Source organism: Hemicordylus capensis, chromosome 3 (genome assembly GCF_027244095.1).
Source record: "Hemicordylus capensis ecotype Gifberg chromosome 3, rHemCap1.1.pri, whole genome shotgun sequence".
In the NCBI taxonomy this organism is placed as follows: domain Eukaryota; kingdom Metazoa; phylum Chordata; class Lepidosauria; order Squamata; family Cordylidae; genus Hemicordylus; species Hemicordylus capensis.
The window spans coordinates 297,102,209-297,118,118 of NC_069659.1; the positions used below are offsets into that span (position 1 = coordinate 297,102,209).

Here is a 15,910-nt window from a genome sequence, read left to right on the forward strand (position 1 = left end):
TTGTGATAGTTTCTTATGCCAAAGATGCAAGTTGTTTTTTGAGAGATGCCTCATCCCAGAATACTGTATAAATCAAAGCTCTTGGGAAGGTTTTAATAGTTTGACAGCAACAAGCTGTTTTGGAAAATCACTGTGACTTCTCTGGGTGTCAAATAAATGGAAGAGATTTAAAGAAGCACTCTGAAAGAAAAACTTGAACTGAATTTAGAGAGCACACAGATGTACATAATTATATGACGGCAGAGCAAGGAAAAAGGCCATTCGGCTCCTTGCTGCCATGGAGCCAGCTGGTAAGTGGTGGTGGTAAGCACAGGGTTTGCTGCCACCACGGGAGCAAGGGCAGGGCAACAAGAATGATGTGGTAAGTGGTGGGCAGGAGGAGCAGCAGCAGCAGCAGTGATAAGGCACTGTGGTGATGAGGCTTTGTGTTTTAAATAAAACTAGCCTAACCTGCGCAGAGGATCTGTGCACTAGTACTTGAGTGCTCCCCTCACAGAGATATCTCCACCCTCACCTGAGCTGCACTCCTGCTCCTCCTCCATCCTGTTGCTTCCATCCCCCTCACCCCACTTGGTCACTCTTCCATCCCTTTACTCCATCCTCCTCACCTCTCTTTGTCACGGCTGCAGCGTTGCTGGTGCCTATCGTCCAAGCTGCAGTCCCCTATCCCCAGAGACCTCCCCACCCAAGCCCTGCTTCTCCCCACAGGAGTAGCAGCAGTGGTTTACCGGGTCCTTCCTCACTGCCGTCATGGCCGCTCGATCCCCTCAGGCCACTGACAAGCACAGGCCCATCCCTTGCCTGCCTACCCCCTTCCGCTAATGGCTTCAGTAGCCCCAAACAGCAGCAGAGCTTGACTGGGCCCTTCTTTGCTGCCAATAGGTGCTGTGATGGCTGCTAGGGGTGTGCACGGAACCGCCACACTGCGGTCCGGCACTGGGGTGGGGGTCGCTTTAAGAGCAGCGGGAGGGTTTACTTACCCCTCCCACCGCTTTCCCGATCTGGCGCCGTAAATTTTAGAGTAATTGGGGTGGCAGGATACCTCCCTGCCGCCCCTTCCCCGCTGCTCCTCGGCAAACTTCCCAAGAGTCCTTTGGGCGCATGCGCGCACATCAGAGACGTGAAGATGTGTGTGTGCGCGCGCAAAGGACTCTTGGGAAGTTTGCCGAGGAGCAGCGGGGAAGGGGCGGCAGGGAGGTATCCTGCCACCCCAATTACTCTAAAATTTATGGCACCAGATCGGGAAAGCAGCGGGAGGGGTAAGTAAACCCTCCCGCCGCTCTTAAAGCGACCCCTCAACCCCAGACCAAACCACCCAGCTCTGGACCGGTCCGGCCCATCCCTAATGGCTGCTCATTCCCCTCAGGCCGCTGACAGGCTCAGGCCCATCCCTCGCCCTTCATGCTTTCTCTCTTCCCTTCCCTTCTTTTTTCCTTTCTCTCCTCCACTCGCTCTTCCCTGAGCCGGTCTTTCTTTCCTTCCCTTCATTTCTCTCTCTTTCTCTCTCTCTCTCCCTTCCTGAGTTAACCAATCTTGTTTATCTTGTTTCCTCATCTACTGTAATTCATACAATGACAGCCTCCTTCTCCTGAAGGGGCTCTTTCCTTCCTCACAATCCCTCTCTTCACAGACCCCTGCCTGCTATCCTTGTATATATATAGATCCCTCTCTTCTACAATCAAGAACATCTTCCAACCAGTAACAGTTGCATTCCAACTGACCTTAACCATCACAGGTGCCTCCTCCCTATCTGCATATGCAGGCGCCTCCTCCCCACTGCCTATTCACCACAGTGCCACTGGCTCTCCCTCCCTATCTTCATATGGAACCCCCACTCCCCAATCACCACAGTGCTTCTGCTTGCGAACTCTTGCGAGATCTGCCACGCATGGGATTTAGCGACAGGTACGTCTAAGAGAAATAAATATATAGATAAAATTAAAAAATGTAAAAAGCACGGGGCAGCAAGCAGCAAAACGAAGGGTGACAAACAAGGGTCCTCAGCAATCCATGTTCTTAGAACATGTCTGCCCAATTATAGTTATGGCCCTGGAGAACAGAAGAACCCTGCAGCAAAAAATGACTTCAGGTGGAATTCCAATAGAATGGCTCTGGGTATCCAGGAAGGAACATCTAGGAAGGAAGGTGGCTATCCTTGACTCAGAGCCATAAATGGATCACAGAGGCTTAGGTATTCTGAGAGATCCAATAAAGGTGTTTTCCCAAAAAGCAATTCAGGAATATTCCTGGGGAAGGGCTATTCGAATTTAATACTTGATTACATGTACAGTATTAGGGGTGGGGGAAGAATGTTGTAATTCCTACTTCTGTATCATTATGAAATGCAGGGCAAGTGAAGAGAAGGGAATAGACTGCTGGGTAAGAATCAGGAGAGGGAAAGTCAGTTGGTGACAGTTGGAGGCAGAGAAGAAGCTGAAGACACTGAAGAAACACCGAGGAAGGAGGCAGAATAGAAGTTTAAAAAGCAGATAGGCAAGACATATAATCTGAAAGAAAAGGAAGAGAGAACACGAGTGAGCACAGGCAGCCTGACAGGAACTTTTTATGACCCGGAGTGACTGCTATCCACATAAGAGCGACAATTACTATCACGTAACCAACAGTAATTTGAGTAGGTCATCTGTGTGTCTTTTTAGTTTAATCATTATTAAAATGCTAATTACTTGGTTATCTTAACTCTTTTAAATCTATAAGATAAAGGACTCTAAAGAATATTTCTGAACTTATGTACACATGCAGTATTAAGGAATATGAACATTAGAATCAGGAGTGATTAGCACTCTGTCTCTCCTTATCCATAATTGAGAACTGTGTGCATTACCTGAGTGTTTTGTTGTTGTTTTTTAATCTATTATCTGTCAGTATGTTTAAAATTTAAAGATTCAGAATTATGGAATTTCTATTCATAGAAGAAAATGACTAGATAATATTCTGTCTGGAGAAAACTGGAGCCTGCTCCTGTAATGTTCATCATTTAAAATATACATGAACACAATTAGACAAGCTGTGGTTACCATATGGAGCAGTTGCCTGAGGCTGTTTTGACTGGCTTCTGCACTGGCAATTATAATGTGTAAACTGGCCCATAATGTTTGAGATGACATAAAACATAGTGATCACCATAGTGATGCCCACACTAGATGACTGTAGTTAGCTTTTCTGATACCTTTCACTTAATGAAAATAAAATTAAAGTATCAGCCAGAGATAAAATTTACATCTGTACATGATACCACGACTCTCACAAAAGGCTGGTTATTACTACACTCTAGGCAAATATCCTGTAACTTACCTTCCATTATACAAATTCTCCTGTTGTTGATGCTCTCCATCACAGCTGCATGAAAACATGAGAACTGCCTTGAGTCTGCCCAAATATCATGGGAACATAGCAAGCTGCGTTGTACTGAGTCAGACCATAGGTCCTTTCGTATTACTTACATGGGCTGACAGCAGTTTCTCCAAGGTTTCAAGCAAGAGTCTTTCCCAACCCTACCTGGAGATGCCAAGGATTGAACCTGGGAGCATCTGCATGCAAAACAAATGCTCTACCACTGAGCTATGGCCTGATCCTGTACCCATCTGCTCCAGCACTCTGCCTCTAAAAGGAGGAAATCAGATGCCCCTGGGAAGCAGAGCACAATGGAGATTATCTTCTCAAGCTATATAATCAATGTTTGAGTTGTCATGGTGACTACATTTAGTAACCAGCTTTTGTTCTGTTTCCTATCTGTTGATGGTTATGCAAAGCTTCAGCCCTTTCCCCATTCCTTGTTACCTATCTGAGAAAGTTAACCTTTTCTCAGATAGGTAATATTAGAACTAAAGGTAAAGTGTGCCATCAAGTCAGTGTTGATTCCTGGCGCCCAAAGAGCCCTGTGGTTTTCTTTGGTAGAATACAGGAGGGATTTACCATTGCCTCCTCCCGTACAGTGTGAGATGATGCCTTTCAGCATCTTCCTATATTGCTGCTGCCCGATATAGAACCAGTGGGGATTCAAACAACCTTCTGCTTGTTATTTTATTTATTTATTTATTAGATTTATATACCACCCTTCCAAAATGGCTCAGGTCGGTTCACAGCATGATAAAACCAATTAAAACAAATTAACAATTAAAATCAAACTATTAAAACACAATAAAACCAATAAAACAGCTAAAAGCCCTGAAAATCAGGGCAACAATTTAAAACAATTTAAAACAGTTAATCATTTAAAACCCTGGAAGGCCAGGCCAAATAGGTAGGTTTTAAGGGCTCTCCCGAATGACAGCAATGACCTCAAATTACGAATTTCTGCTGGGAGTGCATTCCACTGCCCAGGAGCAGCTACAGAGAAGGCCTGCCTCTGCGTCGCCACCAGACAAACCGGTAGCAACCGGTGCTTAGTCAAGCATTTCCCCGCTGCCCCACTTAAGGTGGCTAATATTAGAAGTACAGTGCACCATATCTTGCAAAGAAAAATTATAAAGAATCCCACATAAGACTGAACTAAAAAAAGAATCCAACCCCCCCACAATCATTGCTTTTCAAAAATGGAAGGAATGAAGAATCAAGGAATGACAGGTCAATTACTTGACTTCATTGTCTGCAAAGATACTACAAAAATGATAACATATACTGTATTTGTATGTTCCCAGAGGCTCCCAGTCACATTGCTCTGTTTGATGAAGTAACATCAAACTCAAAAGGGATACAATTTTCATAATATGTCTTGACTTAAAGGAAGGCACCTAGTCCCTTATGGCTACCTACTAAGACAGTTTGAGAAATGTGAATTGTCATAAGATATATACAATTTAGACACCTTAAATAGCTTACAAAATTAGAATATTTATATGTGAAATCACCTCTTTAAAGTCCAATTCTGTTGTTTTAAATACCCATGAGGTAGGCAAGAGAATTAATAGAGAGAATGGTGGATGACAGGAAAGAAACAAAAGGTCTGAAGTTTTTGGTGGTTTAACAAAAAGTATGTGATATTATTGAATAAGGTTCTGAGAGAGAAATAGCCTTCTTGTTATGGTATGTTATATATGTTTATATAATCTCCTGCTTTCCACAATGTTGATCAACTCCAAAATTCTTGTTTGTTTTAGGAACCCATGTGACAGTAGAGGTACATGCTAGAAATTCCACACCACAATTATTCAAGAAACTCTCATTTGGAAAGGGTATGTCGGTTTTCAAAAACAAGATTTTATTAGGTCCTTATATTAGATAAGTCGTATAATAGACCAGGCTGGAAGGGGTTCATTTCTAGGTATTGCCTAACCCAAAGATCTTGGCATCTTTCACAGAAGCTTTATGCTCAAGTATGTCTCTACCAAACAGATGGTCAGTAGTGTCAGCTTAACAGTGCTGATCATATCCTTGAATGAATGATCTCAGATCAGTTCCCCCTCCAAACACACAAAACACATACACATACACACACACACACACACTCAGTTACCTCCCTGAATCTGTTTCTGCTCTTCTCAGAGTAGGCTTCAAAAGGAATGTATAAGATTTCCCTTTTTTCATTTTCCCCACCTTATATATTTATAGAAGGGCTTTGATATCTTGCACAGTTGTAGGGCAGGGTGGGAGAGCTATGTCTCTTTAATTTGAAGTGGGTTGGGCAGATTATTGATTTTTAATATTTTTTTGAATTTTTTCTAACATCAAAAAAGTCCTATAACTGGCTTGTTGCATGGCAGAAAATTACAAAAACTTCTGGAACTGAAGCCCCCCACCTCCACCCCTGGACCATCATTCCACCCCATGTGGAGAATCTGCCATTTGCCTTCATAAAAAAGGGTAAAGCATTGCACTTTTTGCTCCACCCTTTAGATCACCTGGAATGACTGGGCATAGGGCTTTGATATTGAGCACAGATGAAGAGCAGGGTGGGAAAACTATGTATATTTAATATGAAATGGATTGTTCAATCCATTGATTTTTAATAATTTTCCCTACTGCAGTAAAGCTGCCAGAAAGAGTCCTCTCTATCCATAGAGTACTTCACACCTAGTGAAAGTGGGGCTAATTGTAAACAGCTGAATAAACAAACAATGTATTTGTAACTGCACTATGCTCAAGTTGGTTGGCAGTCCAGAAGATCTGAGTGAGAACTGTAAAGCAAGAGGCTTCTGTTGTGCCTTTAACATTTTTCCTTACAAATGCACTATATGTCCAAGCTGGTTGGTCATGTCCAAAATCATGCTATTTACACAGCTGGTCATCAGTCAGTATGATTCTGTAATAATATGAAATGCTAAGGAGGCCCTGCACATGCTGATTCGCCCCCAGCCCCACACCCCGCTAGGGACAGCCCTGGTCATATCTGATAACATTAGCTGCTCATTTGGAGAATAGGGAAACTAACTGGAGGTATCACCAAAAGCATTGTCAAGGCAACTGATGCAAAACTGGCCAGATCATGCACAAGTGTGATGGCCAAATCGCCTTGTAGGCCGACCCTAAGCAAAATGTTATTATTTATTTATTTATTTCTCTTATTCATATATCACCTGATATAGATATCAATACCTATAGGTGGTGTATATAATCCAAAATACAATGTGAAAACAGAATAAAACACAATTGAAAACTATTCACAGAATAAAAACGAAACAATTTCACAGAACAATAAAATAAACAGTTTAAAAGTTTTAATTTTTAAAAAGCCAGAGAAAACAGGTGTGTCTTAAGGGACTTTTTAAAAGCAATCAGAGATGGAGAAGCTCTTATTTTCACAAGGAGTGCATTAAGCCCTGGGGCAGCTACAGAGATGGCCTCGCCCCGAGTCGCCACTATATGAGCCGGTGGCAACTGTAACTGGACCTGCCCAGATGATCTTAATAGGCGGCAGGGTTCATGACAAAAGAGGTGCTCTCTTAAGTATCCTGGACCCAAGCATTTAGGGCTTTATAGGTAATAACCAGCACTTTTTATTTTGCTGGGAAATATATCAGCAGCTAATGCCATTCTTTTTAAATCGGTGTTATATGGTTCCTTCAAATTGTCCCAGAGACCAGTCTGGCTGCCACATTCCGTACCAGTTGTAGTTTCGAGACTACATACAAAGGCAGCCCCACGTAGAGTACATTATAGAAGTCAAGCCTGGAGGTTAGCAGCAATAGGGATGTGCACAAATCTGTTCGGAGGCCCTTTCGGTTCAAACATTCAGCGGGGGTGAAGGAAGGACTTTAAGGGTGGGGGAGGGTGCACTTACGCCTTCCCCACTTTCCCCCCACTGGCACTGGAGTTCTGTAAAATCCCTTGGGGCAGCAGCATACCTCCCTGCTGCCCCTTCCCCTCTTCGACCAGAAGTGGCTGGAAGTACCGGGCACACATGCACACGCTGGGTGCGCACACGTTGCGACGGCACGTGAGCCCGTCTGATGTGCACAAGCATGCGTGCAACATGCACACGCACCCGGTACTTCCTGCCACTTCTGGCTGAAGAGGGGAAGGGGTGGCAGAGAGGTACACTACCGCCCCGAGATATTTTACAGAACTCCAGCACTGGGGTGGGGGGAAGGGTAAGTGCGCACTCCCCTGCCCTTAAAGTCCTATCCCCCACCCCTTTGAGCCACCCCCGCCCGGTTCCGTGCACATCCCTAACCAGCATGTGTACCACTGTTTTAAGGTCATTTGCCTCCAGAAATGGGCATAGCTGACATATCAGCCAAAGCTGATTAAAAGTGTTCCCTGGTTACTGTCTCAATCTGAGAAACCAGAGAGAGTTTGGGATCCAAGAGTACTCCCAAGCTATGTACTTGTTCTTTTGGGGGGAGTGTAACCCCATCCAGAACAGGCAAATCTAAACCATCTCTCATGTCTTGATCCTCACAATCAGTACCGCTGTCGTATTTGGATTCAACTTCATCCAGCCCATGTTATCCCACCTCCATTCAGGCATTTAGGGAAGTTATGCGATTTCCTGATGATGTTGATATGGAGAAATAGATTTGGGTGTCATTGGCATAGTGATAATGTAGTATCTCCTAGGAAGAATTGCTGTCTTATACTCTTCTGATTTATCCTCTGAATTAGTCATAGTCAGATACAGACCAAACTTTTGTTCCCCCATCTTCTCCAATTTCTCCCCATATTGCCAGACAAACATAACTCAGAAGGGGGCTTAAAAACTCCCATTATTATCATGTTTCTCCAAGTCCAGGCCTCCCATGCAAAATACTTCAAGCTTGCTAAACGTGCAGGCCCACTTCTGACATCATGTAGTACCTTCCCCTAGGTAAGGTTGTTAGGCATATTCACAACCAGTTATTTTGTTGGCCTGACCTTGGGCCTGAAGGAGCAGGAGACAAAGTAGGTTTAGAAGCCTTCTTTATTCAGACAAACTGCAACAACTGTAAGCTCTGGGCAGCTTACACTTAGAAAACAGAAAGCTAAGCCACACCCATCCAAACACAACCTAATCTTAAAGAGACAAGACATACATACTACTGATAACACCTGCACCAAATTTCCTGATGATCTCTCCTAGCAGTTTCATGTAGATGTTAAAGAGCACTGGAGATGGTATGGACCATTGTGGAACTCCATACAGTAATTCTCGGTTTGCGGAGCAAAGTGATGACACCTGGAATCTACCAGAGAGATAGGAACTGAACCACTGTAAAACAGTGCCACCCAACCCCATCTCCCTCAGGTGACCAAGAAGGATATCATGGTCAATGGTATCGAAAGTCGCTGAGAGATCCAAAAGGATCAGCAGAGTCACATTCCCTCTGTCAATACCTAATTGGAGATCATCCATCAGGCCAGCCAAGGCTGTCTCAACTCCATAGCTCTCCTGAAAGCCAATTTAAAATGGGTCTAGATAGCAGTTTCCTGCAAGACTGTCTGGAGCTGAGAGGCTACCACTCTCTCAATCACCTTGCCCAACCATGGGAGATTTGAGACAGGCCTATAGTTGCCTAACTCTGTGGGGTCCAATGCAGGTTTTTTCAAGTATGGTTTGATGATATCCTCCTTAAGACAAGGAGGCATCCTACCCTCCCTCAGAGAAGCATGTTAGGAAGACATCCAAATCTCTTTCTTTGGAAGCAGCTCTATTTCCTGTTACATTTAAGTTCTCAGTTCCTAGCACTTTGGCACTTTTATTGTTAGAAAACTGCCCCACTTTTGTGGAATGGTTTCTCAGTTTTCCTTGGTTACTGTATTGATTGGCTGGTATCCAGACTAAAGTAGCACTTGTGCTTCTAACACAAGTACTGCTTGATTTTTTATCTCCCCCTTCTTTCTGAAGCACTCTGTGACTCCTAAAATTAGGTCTCTGAAGGTTGCATGACGATTGGCTTCAGAGGAAAGAGGAGATTGACAAAAATTGCCTCTCCCCCATAGCACACACAGCATCACTACACCAGTGTTTCATTAGTCTCGGTGATGGCCACTTTTTTGGGGATTATTTTTTTAAAGAGAAGTAAATAACCAAATCGCTTCCTATAAGTGAGACAATACTCAGGCCTATTAAGATGAAAATTTGGGGGAGCTGCAAGTGACTGAAAAAGGCAAATAAAATAGAAAACACTCATCCTCGCCTACTTTCTCCTTGTGTTCACTGAATGCAGGAGCAGGAATGGAACTGTGCCTATGGACCACAATCCCTGATGCCAGTGCACCTGCTGGCCATACCTCCAGGGGCTGTGCATTTGACTGTCTGCATACCCACATCCTCCCTGCAAGCAAATTCTTACTGTCTCAAAAAGGCTGCATGTGTGGTTGTTGGAGGCATGACCAGTAAGCACAGCCCCCTTCCCCACATTCAGTGACCATAAGGGGACATTATTTGAGAAGAGGGCTATTGACTTCTCAGTGTGTATGCTCACAACAAAATAAACATAATATACTTGATGTCAGCCCTTTTTGTGTGTGCACAGACTATCTATGTATAGGAAAGTGTCATAATGGACATTAACATCATTTCATGAATGGACTGATACTAAAATGAGTACCTGTTCTCTATTAATGCTTCCCCTTGTCCTTTGTTTCAGTTGCTATCTGTCTAATGTTCTCTTGACAACTTTATAGGTTTTCAAGAGAATGGAAAGCGCAGACCCCGCCCACCTGGATCAAAAGACCAGCATGGTAATTGCAAAGTTGCACTATATTATCTGTCTTACTCCTACAGTACAGTTTTCACAGATGGACAAAACAGAACAAGAAATATTATTTTAAGAAAACCACTTATACATGATATATCAGGATATTGCAGAGTGACATTTAATATATAACAACAGTGGCTCACATTCTCCACAGAAAAATGCTCATGAGCAAGAGAGGTGCCCACGCTGCTGCAAGGCTCTCCAAAGCATATCAGCGCTAGTGCGGAGGCTGGCTCCTCTGTGCCTAGCATTGCGCAATCATGGTTGCAATGCTACTTCCATTGGGAATAATAATGAAAGTAGCATTGTAACTGTAAATGTGCAACGCTTTGTAAGCATGGAGCAAACCACCTCTGCAGCAACGCTGGTGTGCTTTAGAGAGCCTCACAGCATGGGCCAGAATGAGATCAACATTAGCCACTTTGGAACTTGGGAATGCTGAAATTGTACATGATCCATCCCTTTCAGTCATACCATGGACTATCATGAAATTGCAACATGGAGAAAGTTGGGAAGCCAAACACCAAAAAACCAAACATTTCCCTAATCAACAGGCAACAAATATATAAAAGATTTTTAAAATCTATATAATTAATTCTCTTAGCCAGTGCGTGTCTAGGATTTGGCGGCGGAACTCTCACGACACGCTGCAAGAGTTCCGGTGGAGTGAGGAGGAGAGGGGGAAGAAAGTGATGGCGGTGGCCGGCCGGCGGGCAGAGGAGAGGGGAAGAGAAAAGCGGCGGCGGGGAGAGAAAAGCGGCAGCGGGCGGCAGGCAGTGGGAGAAAGGCGGTGGGCAGCGGGCGGGCGGGAGAGAGGCAGCGGAGGAGGCGGTGGTGGGTGGGAGAAAATCGGCGGCTGGCAGGCGGGTGGAGTGGGAAGAGACAAAAGCGGTGGCAGGTGGACGGGAGGGAGAAAAAAACAGCGGTCGCGGGTCCCTTCTTGACCGCCAGCCGCGGCTCTGTGTGTGGGGAGAAATGGGAGGGGAGGAGGGCTGGAGAGCGCTGGCTGGAGGGAAGGGGAAGAGAGGAGAGACCGGGGCAGGAGGAAGAAGGAGGGGGAAACAGCCGGCCCCAAAGCACCGCACAGATGCTCTGTGCAGGGTCGGCTAGTATATATATATTACTACAAAAACATACAAAGGTTTATTCACTCAAGCATTATACAATCACAAGGAGCTTAAGAGTTGATTTACAGTTACATCACTGGGCATACCACTTACAGTCAGAGATGGGCAGTATCTAAAATACATGTATTTAAAATACATATTTTCAATATTTTTGTATTTTGTAACCGAAATACTCTTCAAAAAGTATTTTGTATCTTGTATTTAAAATATATTTACTCATGTCTTTTTAAAATACATTGGCAAAACCAAAATACATCTCAGCCAATCATTGCTTTGCTTTCTTACTTCAGGAGCTGCCTTTTTATTGCAAGCAGGCAGCCTGTTGGCTTCCAAGCATCCTCTCGTGTGTGTGTTCTGTTCCTCCCTTTCTGCCCTCTGAAGTTTGAATAGTTTTACTCTGCTGCTGACTGGTCAGTCAGCCAAGTTTGAAAATCAAAGGGAAAAGAGAGAGAGACTGTCTCTATGAGTAAAATGAGAAATGAGAGGTGAGGGTGGCAAGGGAGTCTATGGGAGGGGGGCAAGAGGGAGCAGCTCCCCCCTCCCCAGATTTTGGATGCAAGAGAACTCCCTACCTCAAAGCTCACTTGCTTTAAAGATTCCCTGTCCCTCTAGCTGCAACTAGAAACCTGACCTGAAAAGGCTGAAGTTCTTCTGGTCCCATCTCTGTGTAAATTTGCAACTCGCCTAAGGTGTAGGCAGGTTGTTTTGCAGAGTAGTTTACAAATATCTCCCTGTCTATGTCCCCTATTGTTTACTACCACTGAGGAATGGTAGCAAATTTCCATTTCTTTTCTCTCTGCCATACAAAGCATCATCATACTCTCTGTCTGAAGTTTACCTTTAGAGAGCTTTGTGATCTGGATCGTGATCCGTTGCATTCATAACATTGGGTTCTGCACCTGCGCAGTGACCTCACGGGACCGATTAGCTAGCTCCTCGTGCCACCTCCAACTGCCATGCACGAGATTGTGCTCTCCTTATCCCTAGCAGTTGGGGCATGTTCTACTCAGTTTCTGGCGGACCGTCAGTTGCCTATACTCAGTTTCTGTTTGACCATCGTTGCATCAACACCTCGAATTGCTAAGCTCCTCAGATATTTTGGATATTTTTGGTAAAGGCTCAGAACGGATTACGACTGACAAAAGGATTTTTGGACATTGGATTGTATTTATCAGATTTTGCTTATTGGAAAAACCCCATAACTGGAAAGTATAGAAATGATTCATTCCCACTGGTCAAGGGGAATGTGTGAGGCTATGTCAGTCAAGGACAAGCCCAAAACAACTTTTAAACACTGCTCTGAATGCAGGGCAAAGTTGCCATCAACAGATACACATGACTCCTGTTTGTTATGTCTGGGAGAGCAGCATAACCCAGCGAGTTGTAAGATCTGCTCGTCTTTTTCAAAACAAACGCTAAAGAACTGAGCACTGAGATTACGGGCGGCCCTTTATGACGACGCACTGCGCCTGCTGACGCCGAAGCCCTCAACATCGAGATCAGGGCTCGACTCCTTGATACTGGGCCCTGATGTTCCTGTGGTGGACCCTGCTAAGCAGCAGTCTAAAGCCACCATGGCACAGGATTGCAAACGGCCTGAGGAGGTGCAGAGAAAGCACCACCAGCACAAGCATCACAAACACAAATCTTCCATGGAAGAGTAGCCAGAGAGTTCTCCGCCTCGTAAAAGGACAAAAAAGACTCGCGTCCATAGCCGAACCCCATCACAGACTGCGCTGCAATCAGACTATGAGGACTGGGACTCCACAGGGTCAGGCACATTGGCACTGTGGGTCACGGTATCGATGGAGAGCCAAAACTCCTGAGGGCCATCAGGATCGATGAGGACTCCGTCAGTATCAGGCGTAGTAGTGAAAACAACTTCAGAATTGATGTCGATGCCAGGCTCGGTGTCGAGGGCACAGGGCGCTTCGACATTGGAGGTTTTCGACGCTTCGGGATTGGAGGCGCTTCAATAGCGTTGTGGAGCGATAGAGCTTACTCCTGCGCGCACCCCGCTCGTATCACCTGCTGTGACTCCAAGGCAGGAATACCGAACAGAGGACTACCTTGATTTTGGAGAGGATGCCGTGGAGAAAGAAATATTGGCAGATTCGAGGGAGAGAACTGACTTGCTGGCTCTTCTGGACTCTACAGATAGCACACCAACTGGATCAACGTTTCAGGGCTTCTTGGGGATTGAAATTGAACATGGTACCAGGCACTTGTCGGTACCGAAGACACCAACCGTGCAGCCTGCGCCAAAGACTCCATCGATGTTGCCGCTGCATCTGCCTGCTGTACCAAGACCTATTCAACTAATTTTGACTGCCACAAGCCCAATGCAGGTCCAGAAACCTCCAATGACGGATAGGGCGACTCTGACTGGACCATCTCCATTGCTTGTGCACCCACCTTCACCTTATTTTACCCATCCTTCCTCATCTCAGATGACCCACGTGTGGTTTCTCACATGCCCCACCTGTTTACCCGGTGGATTATGCTGACTATAAAATTTGGAAAGCTCCGCAGGAGGCCGGCCTTGTGCAGCCATCTCTGCAGCAGCAGCTGAGAGCAACTTTTCAATTCCCTGGCATGGAAAACAGGGCTAGCCAAGGCTGTTCAACTGCACCTATAAGTGTGCCCAAGGTATCCAAGGCACCTGCAACATTGGTTAGGCGAGGACAGGATGTGCCAGTTGCACCCATTGAAGTGCCAGATTCAGGGGATGCTGATTCCTCTAATACATCAGATACTGACAAGGAGGACCCCATGATTCCAGAAGAGCCGTTGGATCCAGAGCTCCCCGCTGATGTGCCCTCACATACTTTCACCATTTTCACCTCGCATACTTTCACCGACTGAAGAGCTGAAGGCTTATCACATCCAGATTCGTGAGATGGCAGAGGCTCTGGGCCTTGAATTGAAACAGCCAGAGCTGGACTTAAAAGACTCAATTTACAATATGATGGCGCGGGCTAAAGTTGCTCATCCAGTGTCTTTACCCATGCTGCCTGCAATAACAAAGGCTGCGCAGGCTGCCTGGGAAGTTTTGCAAATGTCTACAGCTACCTCATGTAAACTGGAGGGGCTGTATCAGGTGCAGGAGGATGACAACAGTTACCTCATGAAGCATCCAATACCCAACTCTTTAGCTATTGAATGTGCCTCTACGAAGGGCGGTCAGCGTCACTCTACGCCTAATGACAAGGAGGGCAGAAAGCTAGATGTGTTGGGCCGGAAGGTCTGTGCCACATCGAGTTTGGCGATTAAGATAGCTAACTATTCTACCTGCTTAGCATGATATGGACACCACATTTGGGATGTGCTTTTTCAAGACTCTGCAACAATGTCACCAGAAGAGTTTCAGGATAACTTTTAAAAGACTTATGAGAAGGCTGCTGTTGTGACAAGGCACCTACAAAGCACATTTACGCATGCAGTGGAGACAGAGACTTGAGCAATGACCACTGCAATAACCCTGCGACGCCATGCGTGGTTGCGTTCAACAAATTTGCAGCAAGAAATGCGGGATAAGGTGGAACACTTACCATTTGATGGCAAAGGGCTCTTTGCCGAAACTACGGATTCAACCATGCAGTCCTGGAAGCAGTCGAAATTCACGGCAAAGACATTCATGGCTGCCATGAGAGGCCAGGCATCACGGAACCGGACGTACGGAAGGCAACAAGGTCGTGCAACATACAGACAGAAGAAGAGGGATTATAGGAGACAGTATAAGCCTTTCCAATGAAACAAGCCCTATACCCAACGTCAGAGGGGTCAAAAACAAAGCAAGAACCAGCAAAAGCAGTCTCTTTGATGGGAAGGTCCATCCACTTCAACTAACAATCATACCACAAGCTTCACTACCCAAGGTCCGCAACATTGGTCTTGTGCATGTCAGCACATCCATCAAGCTGGCAAACCATGCCCAAGCATGGCACAATATAACATCAGATCAGTGGGTCTTGAAGATCATAATGTCTGGCTATGCGATAGAGTTCAAAACTTTGCCACCCTTTCAAGGTATAACGTATACCAGACCAACCCAAGTGCTGATGGACGAAGTACAGGTGTTGTTGGAGAAACAAGCAATCGTTCCAGTGAAGTGGATGGACAGAATGGAGGGATTTTATTCCCGGTATTTTCAAATCCTCAAAAAGGATAGGGGGATAAGAGCAATTATGGACCTGAGAGACTTAAATCTTTACGTAGACATGAGGAAATTCAGGATGATTACGCTTCAGGATATTCTACACCTTCTGGTTCGGGAGGAGTGGGCCATGACCCTGGACCTGAAGGATGCTTATTTTCATATAGGCATTTGAGAAAGCCATCACAAGTACTTGCGATTCACCGTAGGAAATACAGCATACCAGTATGTGGTTTGCCATTCGGCCTATCCACAGCGCCACGAGTATTCACCAAAGTAATGGCAACTGTCGTAGCATACTTAAGAACAAGTGGGGAATAGTAATTTATCCTTGCCTGGACGACTAGCTTTTGGTCAGCGACAAAAAAGAAGAGTTGCTTTCGCAAGTCCAGTATGTGCTCAGTCTCCTGAAAGAATTGGGGATCATGGTGAACTTTTAAAAAATCCAAGTTGGAACCCCAGAGAAGAGTAAGTTACATAGGTGCAGAATT

General features: G+C 45.2%; 1 protein-coding gene across 13 annotated transcripts in view; it reads left to right on the plus strand.

Moving 5' to 3' along the window:
• The window catches only part of KY (kyphoscoliosis peptidase), a 65,034-nt gene that overhangs the window by 22,799 nt on the left and 26,325 nt on the right, over nucleotides 1-15,910 (plus strand). For 11 of the 13 annotated variants that reach the window (XR_008320161.1, XM_053312099.1, XM_053312104.1 and 8 more), the window contains 2 exons: nucleotides 5,118-5,192; nucleotides 10,063-10,119. Coding sequence is in view for 12 of the 13 variants with exons in the window: in XM_053312099.1 (XP_053168074.1) it covers nucleotides 5,118-5,192; nucleotides 10,063-10,119 (132 nt within the window). In the remaining variant the exon portion in view is untranslated. Of the gene's footprint in view, nucleotides 1-2,176; nucleotides 2,633-5,117; nucleotides 5,193-10,062; nucleotides 10,120-15,910 lie in introns of those variants that run through there. The other 2 variants (XM_053312106.1, XM_053312107.1) reach the window with 2 other exon arrangements.